The following is a 19403-nucleotide window of genomic DNA, read 5'->3' as shown; positions in this document are numbered from 1 at the left end:
TCCCCAAAGTTCAGAAGGCAGAGTGGACAAATGTCTACTGTGGTGCCAGTAGCTCTCCAAAGCTGCCTCAGGCTCCCTCACTATCATGTGCCCGTCATACATACCTCAGGCTACCTTACTATCAAGTGCCTGTCATACATACCTCAGGCTACCTCACTATCAAGTGTCCATCATACATACCTCAGGCTACCTCACTATCAAGTGCCCGTCATACATACCTCAGGCTACCTCACTATCAAGTGCCCGTCATACACTTTGAGGTCCATGCTGGCATCCTAACCTTTGCCTCCCTTACCCTAAACTTTTCCACTCATTCTTCTTATAACCCTGCTAGGTTTCATATTCCTTCTCTGTGTCTCTCTCTGTCTCTCTGTCTCCCTTTCTCTGTGTGTGTCTCTCTGCCTCTTTCTGTCTGTCTCTGTCTCTGTCTCTTCCCTCTCCTGTCTTCCTTCTCCCCTCTCCCCTCTCCCTTCTTCACTCTCCCCTGTCCCCTGTCCCCTCTCCAGTCTCCCCTGTCTCCTCCTCTCCCCTCCCCTCCCCTCCCCTTTCTCCCCCCTCCTCCCATGGCCAGGTTTGCTGGCCATGTAAAGTCTGCTACTTTCTCCCTACCTACTTTGGACTCTTGCAGATGCCTGGACATTCTCTTTCTCATATTTGCAATAAAAGTCTTCCCCTTAACGATGCCATGGAGTGGCCATGTCACCAGTTTATATAAGAGGCAAGTTGATTTTTAATATGATATAGCCTATACACAAAGTACATGTATACGTTTTAATAAAAAAAAAAAAAACCTGGTACGTTGAAATCTTACAGAGCACAGGATAACACTTTTAACATAGCAATTTTCCTTATCAATGACTTTGTTTTCTAGATAGAAATCAGAAGTAAGAGTGTAGTGAACTATGACATGGTGTATCTCAGAGCAGGGCTTGTGAGTGCCAGTGCATATAGGTGACTCACTAGTTTCAGAACATACTGTTCTCAGACCCTAGAAACATGTTTTTCAAAACACGGTGTTTGCGCAACCCCAGGAACTGGAGAAGAGGGCCAAGTTGGATGGGAGAAATCAGAGGAGTGGGTGGGGCTCCTTCCAAGTGCTCCAAATGGTAGCCCAACTTAACCGCTTTAGACCCTGGGTTTCCTCTTCTCATACCTGTGAAGCTCTCCTCTCAAAGAGAATTGAAAGAACACTCCCCAAGGCCTTTTCTTTTGTGGGAAGGGGTAATAATAGAATAACATAAACTCATGCTAACCCAACACCATTCCATGGAGGGCAGCCAAAGTCTCCACTCCTCTGAGATGGTGTCTTTGGCCATTCTTGTCTGATGGGTTAATGGATCAGACTTGGTTGAATATTTGAACTTAATCTCATTTCTAGGTTTCAATACAACAAATGACTTGCAAATACCCTAATTGGTACAAACCAGCTTAGCCATGCAGACCCTTACATCAGTTGGAGCATTGTCTGTGCAGTGTCTTGGGCTCAAGTTTCAAGTTGTACCCCCCCCAAAACATGCTAGAGAGCACAGATTAATTTTTCAATTCTTCTGCTCATCTCCTAATTTTAAAAGTTCAAAAATAAATAAATAAATAAATAAATAAATAAATAAATAACCAACCTTTTTTCTGAGCTCCGTGGCACCTAACATTTTGAATATAAGTCACCGAGTTTAAATCTAACTGAACACTGCATCACTTAGAAGAGATAGATGAGACCCAAAACTCTTCAGACCATGAGAGTCAAACCACTAGAGATGTTAACTAGAAGGAAGTTCAGGTTCTGGGACATGTTCTCACAAATACTGGTAGCAAGATTCGATAAATGTCTGTTGGATATACAGTACTTAGAACAAAGAATATTTCTTACACACTTTGGGAAAAGAAAGTCCTGTTTCTATTGACTATAAAAGGGAGTGGTGAGAAGAAGTGAGAAAGCTTTGGGGTTAATGATAGAAATAATTGTTTCTGAGTGTATTGGGGTTCATAGTTTGAAAAAGTTATGTGTAAGCTGGGTACCCGAGCTCTGGCTTAGATTTCCAAGGTCGTCAAATCATAGAAGTAAACCCTGGTCTGGCCTGAGGATAGCATCAAGCCAGAGAGCATGGGTCTCGGCATAGCATATGACTTGGATGACCATCAGAGGTGGTTCAAAGGCAGAAGAGAAAAAGGCAAGTCACTTGCCGGAACTCACTTTCCCACCATGGAGTGAAGCGGGGTGTCCTGGTCCATTCAGAGTAGCTTCCAGCCCAGGCCATCATCACCCTCCCATAGTATGGCTCGTATGGGTCTAAGGTTTCTTTGGTCAGGTCACAAAAGAGCGCTGTGGTCCCCCAGCAGTCATTTTTATCTTTCCATTGTCCCTGTCCATACCTGAGGATGGGAAAACACACGTGTTTCTTCTTCTCTCGCATCTGAGGACGCCAGTGTTTCCAGCGTGCTAATTTTCTGTGGATTGAAATTTTATGCTATCTTCAAGAATATATAAAAGTTTTTTTTTCCTGTTAACCAAATTGTTAGCTTGCTGAAAGATAAACTTTGAAAACGTCTGCCTTTCTAACACAGGGGTTCGTTTCCATATATGCAATAGTGTCTTTCTTCTGGTATGTGGCAAGTATTCACCTTTTATATTCCTATCCCTTCTGAGGCCCCGACTCTGTGATTTCTTCCCCCTCCACTTTTTATCAGCTTGCCGTTGAGTTACAAGGCCGATTCTGAGAAGTTAATATCATATGCTGTCTCAGGTGATGCTTACCAAATGAACACACATGGTTTAGCTCTTTATTGGCAACTGAGTAGAAGCTGTGCTGAGGGCTCCTGAGGGAGCTCTGGTACTAAGGGCTGGGAGACCAAACACTGCAAAAACTGGCAGGATGGAAAAGGCCTGAGCCCGTAGGATGATATGATAGCCAAAGGAAAGGCTAACGTCTCGCCTTCCAACTGATCACAAATCATGAATGGTGGCAAGAAGAAGACTGAGGAGGAAGATTCCCTGGTTGAAGGACTCACTTTGTAGCCAGATAATGAGCCATATGGCTGGTTCCTATACTCTATAGTCTCTATAGTAACAGTACCGTCATGGTGTTAGTATTAAAATGGAGTCCACGTCACAAATGCAGCACGAGTTGATGAATCTGAATCGTCCTTCATCGGTGACACATTGTCTTTGCTAGGGAAACATCTGCTCTGGGTTGATTTTCCTTTACTATAAGGTTTTTTGGCTGGAGAGCTGGCTCAGCGGTTAAGAGGACCGATTGCTCTTCCAGAGGTCCTGAGTTCAAATCCCAGCAACTATAGGGTGGCTCACAACCATCTCTAATGGGATCTGCTGCCCTCTTCTGGTGTGCCTGAAGAGAATGATAGTGTACTGACATCCACAAAATAAGATTTTGGATTTGTTGTATTCAAAACTATGGAGATGCTAATGAGCTAGGAGCCACACGAACAAAGTTCTCAAAGTTATACATGGGTCTCTTGAAAATACGACCGGCACAGGAATTGTTCCAGATACTCCGAGGTCTGAATTTTAAATAAATTTGGGAATTCTCTTAAAGGGTTAAAGATTGAAGTTCTACAGAGTCTTGAAACGTAATCTTAGCTTCATGGTAGGACAGTTTCAAATCCACTTATGGCTTTGGCCACAGAGAGGTTCATTTTGGGTCCATTTATATTGCCTGCGGGCAACAAATGACCAGCCTCCACACCACAGCTTCTCCACTAGATACAAACATAGCTTGGAAACAGAGAAACGTTCACTGAAAAAAAGAATACCTTTTATGGAGGGAATTAAAGAAGAGTAAATGTCTGGGACATTCTTTTCTAAATGAATTCACAGAAAAATCTGAGCAAGGACCCTCCCTCCCCAACGGAAGGGACATGGATGTTATTCTGGGTTGGGGATTTAGCTCAGTGGTAGAGCGCTTGCCTAGCAAGTGCAAGGCCCTGGGTTCGATCCCCAGCTCTGAAAAAAAGAAAAAAGAAAAAAAATTTTAAAAAAAGTTATTCTGGCTCAGATCCACACCTGATTCTGCGGAATTCTCATAGAGACCCATGAAGGCTAAGCTGTAATCAACTGCTCTTGCCTTTTAGCTAGCCAGGTCCTCAAACTATTTAGTGGAAGAAGAATCTCAAACATAGTATAGGGTGTATACACGGAAAACCTGCCACTTGCCAATCAAGACTCACTATTTCTCAGCCTTGACAAAGAGAAACGTTCATTACACCTGAGTTTTGGCACTGATCCAATAAAAGAGGCTCACAGCTCTCATGAGAGGAACATACAGCAGCATGATCTAGTGTGTGCACATGCTTATAGAAGTCATTAATACGTATAGAGGATTTTCTAGATAGTGAACCAACCCAAACCATAACTTACCAATTGAAAGTACATTTTACATATTTCAATGTTTGCCTCAGGTTTAGCCACCAGTAGCCTGGGCTTAGCTGAGTGTTTTTGCACTGGGCTAAGCAAGTGGCCGCCAGCACAGCTGATACATTGAGAAGCCCTTGTGTGATGGAAACTCGAGAAGCTGAAGGCCTCCTTCTTGAACCCCCTAGACTGCATACAGCATCATATCCTTGGACCACGTCACCGGACAACCTTCTGTTCCCACCTCTGCTTCTTCTCAACCCTCCTAAAATTCCTCAGAGAAAACCAAACAAAGCAAAATCCAAAGGTGTTCGGCCCCCACACTCCATCGCAACCCAGAGCGTATTACCCCGCGGCCTTCTCTGCCAACAGAGTCTACTTACGTCTTGTACTGCACAAAGTAGACGCTGCCGTTGCTGGTGAGGGAGTTCCCTGGTTGCCAGTGCAAAATGTTGTGGAAATTTCTGGACTGAAATTGGACCTTCTGAGGCTTCAGAGACACATGGGCTGGCTGCGTTTCTAAGATGGCGAGAAGATGGTTGGACATTACAGTGAGCACTGCTGCTGGGGGCAGAAGGCTTTCGGGAAATCTGTGCATCAGGAATCCCTGGGGGAGTCGCTCTAAGTGAAGGCAGCGGTGGTAGGGTTAAAAATCAACTTTGTTGACTCTTCAGTATGGTTTTGATGCCTCGTCAAAGCCTCCACCCCAACTCTTTAGTTCTAGTGAATCAACTCAGGGCAAGTTCTGTGCCACTGAGCTCTACCTGTCGCCTAAGGTAAAATCATAGAATGATGTGTGTTTCGTACTAGAAAGAAAATTGGTAATGATGCCTGCCTCCAGCACACCCCAATGGGTAAAGGAACTAAAACTCATGGAAAGAACATAGTCCTTAGTTTATTCCCACAAACACTGGGATGTAATGTCTACGATGAAAAACTCATTGCCTGTCTCCTTGCTATGAGTACCCAAGTGGGGTTACTCAGAGGCAGTAACAGTGGTGGAGAATTACCCCAGACCTACTGTGGGCTCTGGTGGGGTGTGAAATCATAGACGGGAGAAGGAAAGGCTTTCTGGCTGGATTATTTGTGTTTTCTTCTTCAAATCATATGGTATGGGTGGCCTAACTTCACTTGCATTTAATCTTGTGGATGCAAGAGACCTATAGCATTTTATTTCAGAGTCCAAAGTTTCCGACAAGAGAGAAAACAATATTTTCCTTGGGTATTTCTTCTTACTGATTTAATGGTGTTGACATTTTTTTTGTATGTATTTTGAAGGCCTCCTGCAATGCATGAAAGGTGACATGGACTTGAATCTATTCCCATGTACCCAAATCACACCTGCTCGAATCCACCTTAGTACATAAACATTTTCAGGAGGTGACAGGCACAGCTTCTCGAAGACCCACCCAGAGTTGCACTGCCAACCTGAGGACGGTTGGAGCCTCCCTTCTTTGGCTCTCCTTTGGTTTTTCTGACATCCTCACTGCTACCACGGTCCCCAACAGTGACTCACAGTGCACCAAGCACTGAGGGGCTTTTCCCATCCTCTGCTCATTGAATTTTCCCAGCTCCTCCATGATAAAGGTTCTTGGATAGATAAAAGAACCTTCCTAGGAGAAAGTCTTAAAGCCAATTTTGTGCCCAGGCTGATTCAACAGCCTGCTTCTTACTGCTGATGTCTGAATGTCCTGGGTGAGAGGAGTCCATGAGGGAGGCACTACCACCATCACCACCACCACCACCACCACCACCATCAAATTATTCATCTACTTCTCTCTTGACATTTATTGAACAGTGATTCGATAGAAATACTCAACCAAAGCTATTACACTCATTCTTTTCTATTTATCCCCAGACACCTACATAAGTGAGATATTTTTATCACTGAATTTCCAGGTGTGAAAACAGACTCGGAAAGTTACAGGTCATGCTCAAGTTTACAGAAGTGGTAAGGTACATTTATTTATTTGTTTATTTTTGTACAAAAGCAGGCTCATTTTGTTAGCCCTTGAATTCCTGCTGCCAAGGATAAGAGGTGAAGCTTACTCTGATTCACACATTTCTATTAGATAGAGAGGCTGGGGTTGCATTTATGTAGAACAACTCCAAAGTTGTGTGCATTTACTTCACATGCTTAACCGAGAGGTTCCTATCTATTGATTTGGGACTCCAGGGGCCTTTCTGAGAGGTGAATCTTGATGAAATCTCGGTAAACATCATTTGTTCATGGTATGTGTTCTGTGTGGGGTGGGAGGCTGCTTTAAAGCACTGAGGATATACACTAATTCAGCCTCCACAGTGGCCTACAAGCTTCTGTCTACAGATGAGAAAAGTCTCACATGGGACATTTCATAAAATGTCTGGCTTTCTAGGTAACAATGGCAGGCGAAACCTTGGTTCTGACTATGTGCCTTAGGGCCTTGTGTCTTGTCCTTATAATCATTTGATGATATCAAGAGAGAGGGGTAAGGGTGGGGAGACAGTCAGTCAGACAGACAGTCAGACAGACAGACAGACAGACAGACAGACAGACAGACAGACAGACAGAGAATGTGAATTGTTTTCTGCCATGAAAGTGGGCTCCTCTGTCATCCCAAACACTCACTCAGGTAACCAAGGAACTATTCTTTCAGGATGCAAAGAGTAACTGACCCCATGTCTGTTTGGACCCCTTAGTGACCAGAATATCATCCAAGCCATTCTCACCCTGTCCTGATCAGACTCAAAACTGGCCAATTAAAAGGAAGTTAAGCACTCACCTGTGGCAGTGGTCAAGAGCATGATGAGGAGGCCTAGAAAGCAGTGCTTAGGCATCGTGGTTGCAAGTGTGCCTGTCTGGAAACCAGTGCTCCTTTCACTGTGGAGGCTGCTGAGAAGGGGGAACTATAAAAATTCACAAATTCACGTCACTTCCGTGGGCTCCACCAATGGCAAATGTTTCCTTAAATTTATATTATTACAGTATCTTACAATCAAAGAGTAGGTATCTCTCTATATATATATAGAGAGAGATAGAGAGAGAAAGAAAGGGAGGGAGGAAAGGAGGGAGAGAGGGAGGGGGAGAGAGAGAGAGGGTGAGAGAGAGAGAGAGGAAGAGAGAGAGAGAGAGAGAGAGAGAGAGAGAGAGAGAGAGAGAGAGAGCACTTTATTTGACACTTGGATAACAAAGTAACAAACCCTGGGAGGCAGGGTGGGACAAGGATTAGGCAAGGTGAGTGAATGAATCTTGATGGAATTTGGCTATAAGAGGCAGGACTGCTTATGGGGATCAGGAGTAATGTGTTTGGCACTCGTAGCGGCCCCAGCTGCACCTGGCAACTGTTCAAAGAGTTGTAGCCTTTCCAAGTAGTCTTTCTGGTTTGTGTGCCTTGGGCCCGGAATCCCCCTGACTCCCCATAGAGCTCCCTGCTATACTGTTGGGTTTTCCTTCTCCCTTCACATTTATTGGGAGCCCTTTCTTTCCCATCTTCACCCCCCTCCCCAATTTCAAGCAGTTGACTCAAGGAAGTTCTTCAAAGTTGCCAAACCAAACGATGCCCGAAGACGGTGATTGTGGAAGACCTTCAGTCTGAGCTGCATTAAATCTGTTTCATTGCTCCTAGGAAACCAGACCGAACCAGCTCATCTGCTCTTTGTCAAGGATTTGCTATATTGCTTTTCTCCTATGTTTTTAGAGGCACTAAAAATTACTTATATAAGTACCAAGTCAAAGGTTGTTTGTTTGTTTTTTACCTTACTCATCTTATATCTTGCTCACTGACCCCCCTGGTCACCCCTCCCACAATTATTCCCCCAGCCTCCCTCTCCTCTCCTCCTCTGAGCAGATGGGGCCCCCTGGGTGTTCCCCCACTTCGGCACTTCAAGTGTCTGTGAGGCTAGGTACTTCCTTCCCATCGAGGCCAGACAAGGCAGCCCATCTAGTAGAACACATCCCACATACAGGCAACAGCTTTTGGGATAGCCTCCCTACCCTCCATTTATTCAGGACCTACATGAAGGCCAAAGTGCACGTCTGCTACATATGTGCAGGGAGGCCAAGGTCCAGCCCATGAATGTTCTTTGGTTGGTGGTTCAGTCTCTGAGAGCCCCAAGGGTCCAGGTTAATTGACTCTGTTGGTCCTCTTGTGGAGTTCCTATCTCCTTCTGGGCCCGCAATCCTTCATCCTGCTCTTCGACAGGAGTCCCTAAGCTCCATCCACTGTATGGCTGTCTGAGTCAGCTGCTGGATGGAACCTCTCAGAGGACAGTCATGCCAGGCTCCTGCCTGCAAGCATAACAGAGTATCATTAGTGGTGTCAAACGGTACTGGTCTAACTGGATATCTACATATAGAATAAAAATAGATCCATATTTATCACCCTGCATAAAACTCAAACCCAAGTGGATCAAGGACCTCAACATCAAACGGGTTACACTAAATGTCATAGAAGAGAAAGTGGGAAATACCCTTGAATGCATTGGTACAGGAGACAGTTTCCTGATCAGACCACCAATGGCTCAGGCTCTAAGATCAATAATTGATAAATATGACCTCGTAAAACTGCAAAACTTCTGTAAGGCTAAGAACATTGCCAATAGGACAAATAGGCAACCTACAGATTGGGAAAGGATCTTCCCCAACCCTACATCTGACAGAGGGCTGATACCTAGAATTTACAAAGAACTCCAGAAGTTAGATACCAACAACCCAATTAACCAGATTTAAAAATGGGGTACAGAACTACACAGAGAATTCTCCACAGAGGAATCTCAAATGGCTGAGGAACACTTAAAGAAACGTTCAAAGTCCTCGATCATCAAGGAAACGCAAATCGAAACAACTCCGAGGTTCCAAACCTATCGGAATGACTAAGATCAAAAACTCAAGTGACAGCACATGCTGGCGAGGACAAAGTCATAGTTTTCTGTTTGTTTTGCTTTTCTTTGTTCGGAAGAGGCTCACAAGGTCAAAAGAGGAAATGCACTCTGACTTCTTTTACACTGTACAGTCCAAATAATTCAAACTCTTAGTAGTAGAGCTCTATTGGTAATTGCTGCTGAATAGTGCTAATTAATTAATTTACTCATTCATTCATGTATCCGTTCTTTCATGTTTGTCAGCTGCCCTACCAGAGAGGGGGCACTGTTTCGAGCAGCAAACAAGACAGAAGCTACCCTTAAGTTTCAGATGCTGGATTGTGGAGGGGTCAGAGATGTAGACAGTACTGACCTGAGATCAGGCTGTGACTTTCTACCCATTTCTCCTCTCTCTTTCTATCTTAAATGAGAAAGAAAGGGTTTCATAAGGCAGCTGGGAGATGTCTTAAGTGCCTGCTCTGACCCTTTGCCACAGAGACCAGCTAAGACTAGGTGTAGGAGGCTGGGGGGAAACCCAACTACAGCACTGCAGGGCACTGTGCACTACTGATACATGGGAAGGTTATTTAAGAACGGCTGTACGGCACAGTTGATAAACTATGCGTCTTACTTAGAATATTTACATTTATACATAATTATGAGATCGTGTTATTTGTAATATTTATAAACTATTTTCCACACAAGACCGTATGGAAAATATGTGTTGATATCTTTGTGTTTTTCAACTCCCCCGTGCGTGTCAGGCTTCTGAATCCAGGCCCTCCTCTTCTCCGAGTGAAGCTGCTGTCATATAGAATGTTACCTCTCTGAGGAAGAGTCATGCAACACGTTATGTCTCCTTCCCATGGTCTTGGTGTACCTCGTCTTCCAGTCTTTCCAGTATCGTCCTTCACTTGTTACTGCGGCTGCTCACTGGGTTTTAGTCTTTGCCTGGCTTTTTAAGTGGTATGTGATCATCTGGATTTGAACACACCTGATAGGCAATATCTTCACCACCAATGGATCTTATTTTGAAGCAATTAAATTACTCCTAATTCTAGTTCAAGGAGAAAGGGAAAATACGTGAGTTTGGGGTATTACATGTTAAGTAGCAAAGAGTGAGTTTGGGGTTTCCATGGAATTACTGACTTTGTGGAAGAAATAAGAAGTTCGGAGGAAAGGGGAGAGTTGAAATGCCTTAAGAACTGAATTCTGGCTGGGCCTCTAGCTCTGGCAGAGTATAGCCTATCTGGTTTCAATCCTTAACATCTAAAATGCAGAACAAGATGTATCTAAGAACTACATTCTCTCAAGAACTCAAGCTTTCAGTGCATACCATGTGTGTTCTTTTTTGTCTGGGTTACCTCACTCAGGATGATATTTTCTAGTTCCATCCATTTGCCTGTGAATGTCATGAAGTCATCATTTTTGATGGCTGAGTAGTACTCCATTGTATAGATGTACCACATTTTCTGTATCCATTCCTCTGTTGAGGGACATCTGGGATCTTTCCAGCTTCTGGCTATGACAAATAAGGCTGCCATGAACATAGTGGAGCATGTGTCCTTGCTATATGTGGGAGCATCTTTTGGGTATATGCCCAGTACTAGTTTAGCTGGGTCTTCAGGGAGAACTATTCCTAATTTTCTGAGGAACCACCAGATTGATTTCCAAAGTGGTTTTACCAGCTTGCAATTCCAACAGCAATGAAGGAGTGTTCCTCTTTCTCTGCACCCATCCAGATGGCCTTATGTGATATCAATGGGAGGGGAGGGAGGCTTGGTGCCCCATCGTAGGGGGGGATGGTAGAGGGGTGAGTCGGGAATGGATGAGTGGGTGGAGGAGCACCCTCATAGAAGCAAATGGGAGAGGGCGGAAGGGAGATGGGGTGGGGGCTTGTGGAGGGATAACCAGGAAGGGGGATATCATTTGAAATGTAAATGAATAAAATGATTAGTTAAGGACCCGAGCTTTTATTATGTCACATTTCAGAAGCCAAACAAGTCCTGTCACCATAAGTGAGCTCTCCCAGTAATACTCCAGCCTGCGTAAAGCCAACGTCTCTAACAATTCAATGAGTAGACAAAAAGACAAATTTCATTTATTTTCCCAGCAACTTGGCAGCCAAAGAATACGCACAGGACTGTTGCAAGTGAAATTTAAAGTCATCTTGTGTGAATAGACCACTAATCAGTTAGTGGGGGCCCTCTCCTTACCTAAGGCAGCAAATGCTAGCTTCAGACTCTCTGTCCTCCCTACCTGCCAGCCCTCAGTGGGGAGAGCCAGCTTGACAATGACAACACAGTGCTGTGTCTGGAGAACTTGCTCAAGCTGCTGATTTGGGCAATAGACTCATTTAGTCTATTCTTCCTCCTGAAGTTTCCAGAAGACCAGTTCTTCTAAGGAAACAAAAAACTGATTTTTCTATGTGATATGGGGTTTTATTATCTCTGTTCCTTTTTGGAGGTGCAAATAGAAGCATTACAGGTTAGAGGTACACGTTGAAGTATTACAGATTTAAAATGGCATGCTCTCTGAGATTTGCTTCACCTTCGTGGGAAGGCAATAATAACACAATAATTAATTAATGTGTTATTAATAATTAATGGTGGAACACCATTAACTATTTTCTTGGCATTGTTTTGTTTGAAACCCTCTCTTAGCCCAGAAAGTTGGTATTTTCATCTTGATATTTCAGATGAAGAAACCAAGGCATGGAGAGGCTGGGAGAGCTCGGTCAGTCACATGGGTGAGGGGGTAACATCAGGTCTGGCTGACCGCACAGTATGAAGGCAATTATAAGACTGTTGTTATTCAGTCTTCATTTGGATCATTCATCCCATAAAGGGATAGAAAGATGTCGAAGCCATTCATCACCAATACATCAGCCAAACAAATGCCCATTAGGTGTAGGCACTCTCTGTCCACGAAGAAGCAGAAATGAACTAGACATCGGTTCTGGCAATAGTAGAGCCAACGTCGTTTTCTGTAGTCAGGCCCTGAAAGCAGGTGGCCATGTGCATGTACAGTATTTTCCCTGCAGCTCAGGGTGACTCTGCTGGTGTGCATCCTAAGTGGGTCAGGTCAAGTGGGGTTTGCTCCTTGTCTCTGCTCCAGACCCTTCCTGCCTTCTGTGATCACTTCTGACAGACATCTGCCATCTCCACACAGACACCAGACCTGTGGAGACCGCATCCCATAGGAGCAGACCGGATGCCCATCGCACTTTCTTATCCACTAGGCTCTCCTAACCTCCCTCAGGGAATGCCTATGACCTCACGCATCTCTGCATTCTGGAAAAGTGGAAAGCCGTCAAAGGCAGCGACACCCAAAACATAGTCACAGCCCCGTGGGTATGTCTGCAAACTGAGATACAGAAGAAACACAAATGACCTGTGTGCTTAGACTCTGGCTCTATCCCCGAGATATCTTTGCATATGAAAACATTCAGAAGTTTTCCAAAAGTTGAAATAATTCCAGATAAAGGCCACTTAGCTTGTATAACATTAAAAAAAATCTCCATTTGCAAAATGCTTAATGAAACTTCATGAAATTAACATTTTCTTCTCTTTCTGTATAATTTTGTTCGACACAAGAGATTTTATTGTGACTACTGATTTATTTTGACTACTTTTTTTTAAAAAAAAAAGAATGGTGTGTGTGTGCGTGTGCATGTCTCTCTCTCTCTCTCTCTCTCTCTCTCTCTCTCTCTGTGTGTGTGTGTGTGTGTGTGTGTGTGTGTGTGTGTGTTAGTGTTCCTAAATACGTAAATACCACATGCTTGGTCTGTTTATTATGTGTATGTGTTTTCAAAGCTTACACGGTATTGAATAATGAAATTTGTGTTCAGCCCGTCTGAACATTTCTTAGCTTTTGTCTAGGGTTGAGGCCTTATGTTCGACCCCCTCTCCACATGAGCACATTTGCGATACACTTGTTCAGGGCTTGCTTATCCATGGTTAGGTCTTGTTTTGGCTGTCTGTTGGGCTTGTTCTTGATCAAGGTCATTCACTGACCTTGGAAACCCTGTGTGGTGTCAATCCTTAGGTCCTTGCATAAGAATATTCCAGTGCTTGGTGTTGGCCCTGGAAAGGACTTTATTTGAATATGATCGATGGGTCGTTTTTTCCTCCCTCATAATCACTTGGGTCCCTGCTGTCAAGATGCTTTGGCATGGCAGTGCCCATGGCTGCCTGACTAACCTTCTTGCAACTGCCACTATCCTGTGCATCGACTGGAGTCTTCTTTTCAAACAAGAGATTAGAACATTTTCCTCAGAACATGCCAGCCTTCCCATCTCATTCAGACCGAGAGCCAAAGTTGTCACAGTAGTTTATTGGACTCCACCTTTATCTATAGCTTGCCAGCCTTCACGGCCTTTTGGACATTTTGTAAAACATGCCAGGTACAGTCCCTCCCACTCTCTTGGGTGCTTTCCCTGAGCCATACTCACTGCTCACCTCCGTCATGTTTGCTTCCTGTCTGCTCACCCCCAAATAGCAATGTTGGTATTCTGTCTAAGCTCCACCCCACAGCTACCTGGCAGCAGCCAGGTAAGCTCTGCCCCACAGTTGCCTGGCAACAGCCAGCTGTGCCTGACACTATATAAGGGGCTGCTTGCCCCCTCCTCATTCTCTTTGCTTTTCTCTACTCTTCCCTGTCCCTTCTTACCATCCCCTCACCCCCGTTTCCCCCACATGCCCATGGCTGGCCTTCTTTCTTCTCTTTTTCTACTCTTCTTCTCTCATGTGGAACCATGGTGAGCTTCTGTGCTCACCACCTGAATTCAATTACAGATGCTGCGTCTGCTATGCCATCTACGCCATCCGACCACCACCACCACCACCACCACCACCACCGCTACCACCTCCTGGCTGCTGTGGGACTCAGGGCGTCCACCACTCCAGCAGGCCTCCCCTTCTCCATGATGCCCTGCTTAGAGCTGCCTGCCAAGGAGAGCGCCCTCTTCAAGCATGTGCTGGTGAGCAGTACCTACTCAACCTCTGTGCGCTTTCTTTACCTCAGAGCTTGACTTTCCATGGTGCACACATGGTCTCAGGGGAGTGTTCTTGAGCTTGGAGCTACCCGTGCTGCCCCTGGGGATGGATCCTTTCACTGACCCTCATTCTAGAACCTTTTTCCCTTGGGTGAGATTTTTCCTCCCTCTTTTTGAGACAGTTTAAAATGCCAGGCTGGGCCTGGGTAAACTGCTCTCTGGCTCAGGAGCACCGGGTAGCCCCAACACTCCTCACTGCTGCTGCTGCACGGCCACAGCTCCTGGTCCACACCCATAAAAAGCAGGTCTAGCCCTGTCCCTTGCTTCCGCAGGGACGCTGTCTGTGAGACCCACTTTCCCATGTGCATGCGACCCCTACACTCGGTGCACTTTCGCGCAGGGCTTCTGTGCTCTGCCTGCTGATGCAGCCCCTGGTTTGAAATGGCAGGAAATGGCCCCTTGCCTCCTGCCAAGTATTCTGCTTGCTCCCTGAGAGTGAGCTCTCTCTTTCTGTCTGGGACTTTGCTGCTGTGCTCAGCCCGCTACAGCTTCGAGGAAAACAGCTTTCACGTTGTCTTTTCCAGCGTGCTCACACCACCACCTGCGCGCCAGTGCCTCAGCTGTGGGCACCAGTGTCCCGGCTGCTTGCGCCTGCGCACACGTGCTCGTATTCTCCCTTGCTCTACAGATCTTAAAGAATGGTCACGCTGCTAACTCGTGTTATCTCTGTTGTAAACTTATAAGCTACAGGAAACCCACTCAAACCTACCTCTCATGGACCAGATAGACTCCACCCAGCTCCAGAGAAGCGACCTCCAGATGTTCAAGCTCCTATCACAGACACAGACGCTTCTGTTAGACCTGTTCCTTCTGACGTATTCTCAGATGGTTCCACAGACCCTGGACAACAAGGCAACAGCCAACTCCTAAGACTGGACAAACGTCCCATACCCATTTTTCCAGGTTCCCTACAGACACATCGCCCCCAAAGCAAGCAGGAAGCAGTCAGAGATCACGACTAGACGAACCTATTCCTGCTCCACCATCGCCTTTCTAATTTTTCTTTTTAATTAAACCAAAAAAACGGGGGAATGTTGTTGGTAATCTGTCTAAGCCCCACCCCCACAGTTGCCTGGCAACAGTCAGCGGTGCCTGACACTATATAAGGGGCTGCTTGCCCCCTCCTCATTCTCTCTGCTCTCTTCTCTTCCCATCTTCCCTGTCCCTTCTCTCAACCCCACCTCCCTCCACATGCTCATGTCGGCCTTTCCTCTCCTCCCCTCTTCTTCTCTCATTAAACCTCTCCATGTGGAACCATGTTGGTCTGGTGTGTTCGGTCAGGACATGGGCCGAGATTTCAACCCCAACCTTGGTCCTAACAAGCAAGTTGTCCCTGCTACTTGTCTTTGTTATCCAAGTCACTTACCGTCACAGACAGGGTATGCTTTGTTATTCCAACTGTGTGAGCTCTTCCTCGTTGGCTCATGAGTTTGAACATTTGGTCCCTGTCAGGTCTAAAGAAAACTTCCCCAAATTCTGTCAGGTAGAGGAAAAGTCAGCAATCCTCAGAAACTGAAGCTGGTTCCTCTCGGTCAAAGGACCTTCACCACTGGCAGAAGGGACAAAGGCTATGTGTGGTGCCTATTAGCATATCAAAGCACATGGTGGCCTCCTGCTCTCTCAGTGTCACAAGTACCTGTTACCCAGTCTATGCTGACTCTTCTCAGTCTCTCTGGCCTACCCTGAATCCACTTCTCCCAGCTCAGGACTGCCCTCTCCTGCAGGCTGCCCATCTATCCTTAGAACCCTACTATTTTGGCTATGCTTTCTCCAGGTTCCTCTTGCCCTCCTTTTGGTCCTGTCTTTCTATTCAGCTTCTTCCTGCTTCTCTCTGACCATGTTCAGTCCTCTCCCGTCTCTTTCGCCCTGGAGATGCCTCTGGCTGTGTTCTAGCTCAGGCCTACAATAAAAACCTGCCCCTCAGCCATACCTTGGATCTGTCATATTGTCAGTTCATACGCTTCCCAATGGTGTCACTTTCTTTGGAAGGTGGGGATTACTGGAGGAAGTGGGTTACAGGGGGTGGGGTTGGGAGGGGAGGAGCTTGAGGTTTTAAATTGCCCCTGCCCCTTCTGTTAACTCTCTGCTTTCCAACTACCATGTGGTGTGACTAGTGTGTTTGCTGCCCTTCCTACCAAGCTTACCATGCTGTGATGGAAATGGATCCACTAGACCTGTACACCAAACACACACTTTCTCCCTAAACTGCATCAGGTCAGGTACACACGAACACAAAAGTTGTTATAATAAAGTGGCAAAAGGTTACCCTGGCCATTTGGGGCCAAGGTGTGACACTCAGAGATCATGCCACAGAATAGACTTAACACAAGATATCTGTTGGGAGACAGAGGAGAACGAAAGGGTGTCTCGGAGTGGGGCCATGAGCCAGCCAGCCAGGGAGACTAGCCAGGCAGGGAAGGAGACAGACGGACAGACAGGGAGTCAGACACACACACACACACACACACACACACACACACACACACACACACACACACACACTGACTGACTGGTTGACTGAACAAGATGCCCACAGGGATCTGGGGTGGCCAGGACCTTTTAAAAGGCCCTCACATTGCATGGTGGAAATGCACAGCACCTGGCAGTGGTCAGTTACTTACACTGCTGTGGCCGGGCAGGCTGCAGAGGGCCTAATTTACAACACAAGTAACTAATGCTTGTCACTAAGTTGGTACTGAGAGTGGTGTTCTTATGATAAACCTGACTACTGTGGCTTTTTTAAAGAATGCTTGTGGGAGGATTGTGGAAGAGTTTGAAAATCCAGGCTGGGAACCCCCTAGAAAATTGTAAGAATAGCTGACCTGCTGTGGAGGGAGTTTGGAAGACTAGAAGTTGGAAAGAAATGGAGACTGCTGGAGGCTGACTCATGAGGTTATAATGTGGCACCGAATGAAACTGGCTTCCTCTTGCCTCTTTCCTGAGACCTTGAGCTAGGCTGAATTCTAAAGTAACAGACTGTCTGGTGAAGGAAATGTCAAGACAAGATCGCAGCTAGCCTGTGATACGGCTGCTGTCTGCCTGTGATACGGCTGCTGTCTGCCTCTCTTACTCGGGTTGACCTGAAGAAGAGCAGGTGGGGTGGAGAGACGGAAAGGGCAGACGGCACGGGAGAGCTTAAGGTCCCAGCCAGGGCTGGAAAGTGGTGACTGTGCTCTGTACTGGGACCCCAGAGAAGCTGCGCTGAGGTAAGACAGCCGCACCCCGCAAAGGCTCCAACCTGTCACAGTGCAAATAAGGGAACCAGAGACCATGAGAAGGTTTGGGTGACTCGATGTGAAAATAATGACAGTGTTTCTGTTTAAACATGAAGCCACTCACACGCCTCCATAGGAGAGAATATTCTGCTTGTCAGCACAAAGCATGAAATAGCACGCTAAAAATAGACTGGGGAAGAAATGTTTAGGATGTCTAAAGCCGATAATGGAAATTGAACAGGGATATGTTCTCCACAATTACTGAAGAGCATTTAACTACGGAAAATTATTAATAACCATTATAGTGATAGAATGCTGATTCAAATCCCAAGAGAACTTCTGATGGGGGAGAGGGTGGAATCTGGTCAAAACAAAAAAAAGTCTAAGTATTAAAAAAAACAAAAAACAAAAAAACCCAAAAACAAACAAACAAACAAACAAACAAACAAACACCAAACCAGCTAGGGATGGGAGGTGGCTCAGTGGTTAAGGGCACTGACTGCTCTTCCAGAGGTCCCGAGTTCAATTCCCAGCAACCATATGGTGGCTCACAACCATCTGTAATGGGATCTGATGCCCTCCTCTGGTGTGTCTGAAGACAGCGACAGTGTATTCATAGGTAAAATAAATAATTAAAAACCAGTTATTGCTAAATATCAGTAGAACGACACTTAGACTAGTAAAGCACACTTCTTAGTATCTGAAGGCTTTCCCAGAGATGAGCAGATCCTGGGGCTCCGACGTAACTGCCGTGAGCCACTGCCGAGTTAAAGTCTACTGAATAAACGACACTGGAACTGGAGCGTAGGGGCCTCATTGGGAGGCAGGAGTGCGCAGGGTCTCTCTCTATGCTGGCCCATCCTGCCACTCTTCTGTGCTTCCTGGCTGCTGTGATGTGATGTCAACATGCCCGATGGTCCCAATGTTTCTGCTTTACCACAGACCTAAAAGCAATGGTGACTGCTGACGGTGGTGTGAAACTCCCAAAGCCATGAGCCAAAATAAATCTCTTCTCCCATGAATTGTTTCTCTCAGGAGTCGTCACAATGGTGAGAGCTCTAACATATACTAGAAGAAAGCTTTAAAAATTAAAACCATGACACACACATACAGTGCTGAGTAATGAATGGCCTTTGCTCAGAGTGATGACAGATGATGAATGTGGCATCTGAACACAGCATAGTAAGTCGATGTTTAGTAAACAAGATTGGGATAGTTAGTCAGGAGTAAAATGTGGTCAGATGTTACCTTTGAAAAGGCATGGAATTCCAACACCTGAAAATACATGCTTGGTACTAGTAAGAGATTGCTTCTAGGATTCCTGCCATCCACTGAGGTCCAGCAAGTCTCTTGTATAGAAGCGTCTGACATTTGCACAGAGCCTACACAGTCTCCTCTTTTACCTTAAATCCTCTAGTAAAGATGCATGCGTAATTTGCCTTGGCTCATTTACTAAATACAAAATTGCATTAAAAACTTAGGCTCACTCATTCATGGGTGCAGATGAATATTTTAATGTTAATATTTGTTTTTAATTTTTTGCATGGTACAATCATGCATGTACATGGATGTGCACGTGTGTGCAGGTATGAACACTGGTGGAATCCAGGGCTTAACTTCTGGTGTCTTTCTCAAGTGTTCTCCCGCTTACCTTAGTCTTCTGCGGACACGATGCTCAGTTTACGGCTAGGCCGCTCGCTCCTCAGTGAGAGCTGGGAAGCCTCCTGTCTCAGGCTTCGTGTTTGAGGGCTGTAGGGACGTGCATGCACACCCAGCCTTTTATGTGCGTGTGGAGGATCTGAACTCAGGTCACACTCACGCTGCAATCTCCAGCCCAGAGCTTACCTGTCTACTATCTTAGTGATTTCAAGGACTCCTGTGAAGCAGAAACTGTTGTTTCTCCTTCTGTACAACACTCTTCTCAAAG

General features: G+C 45.6%; 1 protein-coding gene and 1 long non-coding RNA gene across 8 annotated transcripts in view; one reads left to right on the top strand and one right to left on the bottom strand.

The window, feature by feature from the left end:
- LOC134482580 (uncharacterized) overlaps positions 1-15313 on the top strand; it is a 91488-nt gene extending 76175 nt beyond the window's left edge. Inside the window, exons 2-3 of the long non-coding RNA XR_010058853.1 lie at positions 14002-14186; positions 14946-15313. This is a non-coding gene — a long non-coding RNA (uncharacterized LOC134482580). The remainder of the gene's footprint in view (positions 1-14001; positions 14187-14945) is intronic.
- The window catches only part of Il22ra2 (interleukin 22 receptor subunit alpha 2), a 55772-nt gene extending 36667 nt beyond the window's left edge, over positions 1-19105 (bottom strand). For 2 of the 7 annotated variants that reach the window (XM_063270275.1, XM_063270277.1), the window contains exons 1-2: positions 4750-7398; positions 2192-2370 (exon numbers count right to left, since the gene is read on the bottom strand). In XM_063270275.1, the coding sequence (XP_063126345.1) occupies positions 2192-2370; positions 4750-4964 (394 nt within the window). In that variant the 5' untranslated portion in view covers positions 4965-7398. Of the gene's footprint in view, positions 1-2191; positions 2371-4749; positions 10263-10569; positions 15102-15627 lie in introns of those variants that run through there. The other 5 variants (XM_063270279.1, XM_063270284.1, NM_001003404.2 and 2 more) reach the window with 5 other exon arrangements.
- Positions 19106-19403: the final 298 nt, after the last annotated feature.

The sequence above is a fragment of the Rattus norvegicus genome, chromosome 1, assembly GCF_036323735.1.
Source record: "Rattus norvegicus strain BN/NHsdMcwi chromosome 1, GRCr8, whole genome shotgun sequence".
Lineage (NCBI taxonomy): Eukaryota > Metazoa > Chordata > Mammalia > Rodentia > Muridae > Rattus > Rattus norvegicus.
The sequence above is the reverse complement of the archived record's forward strand: the minus strand, read 5'-3'. Positions and strand labels throughout refer to the sequence as shown.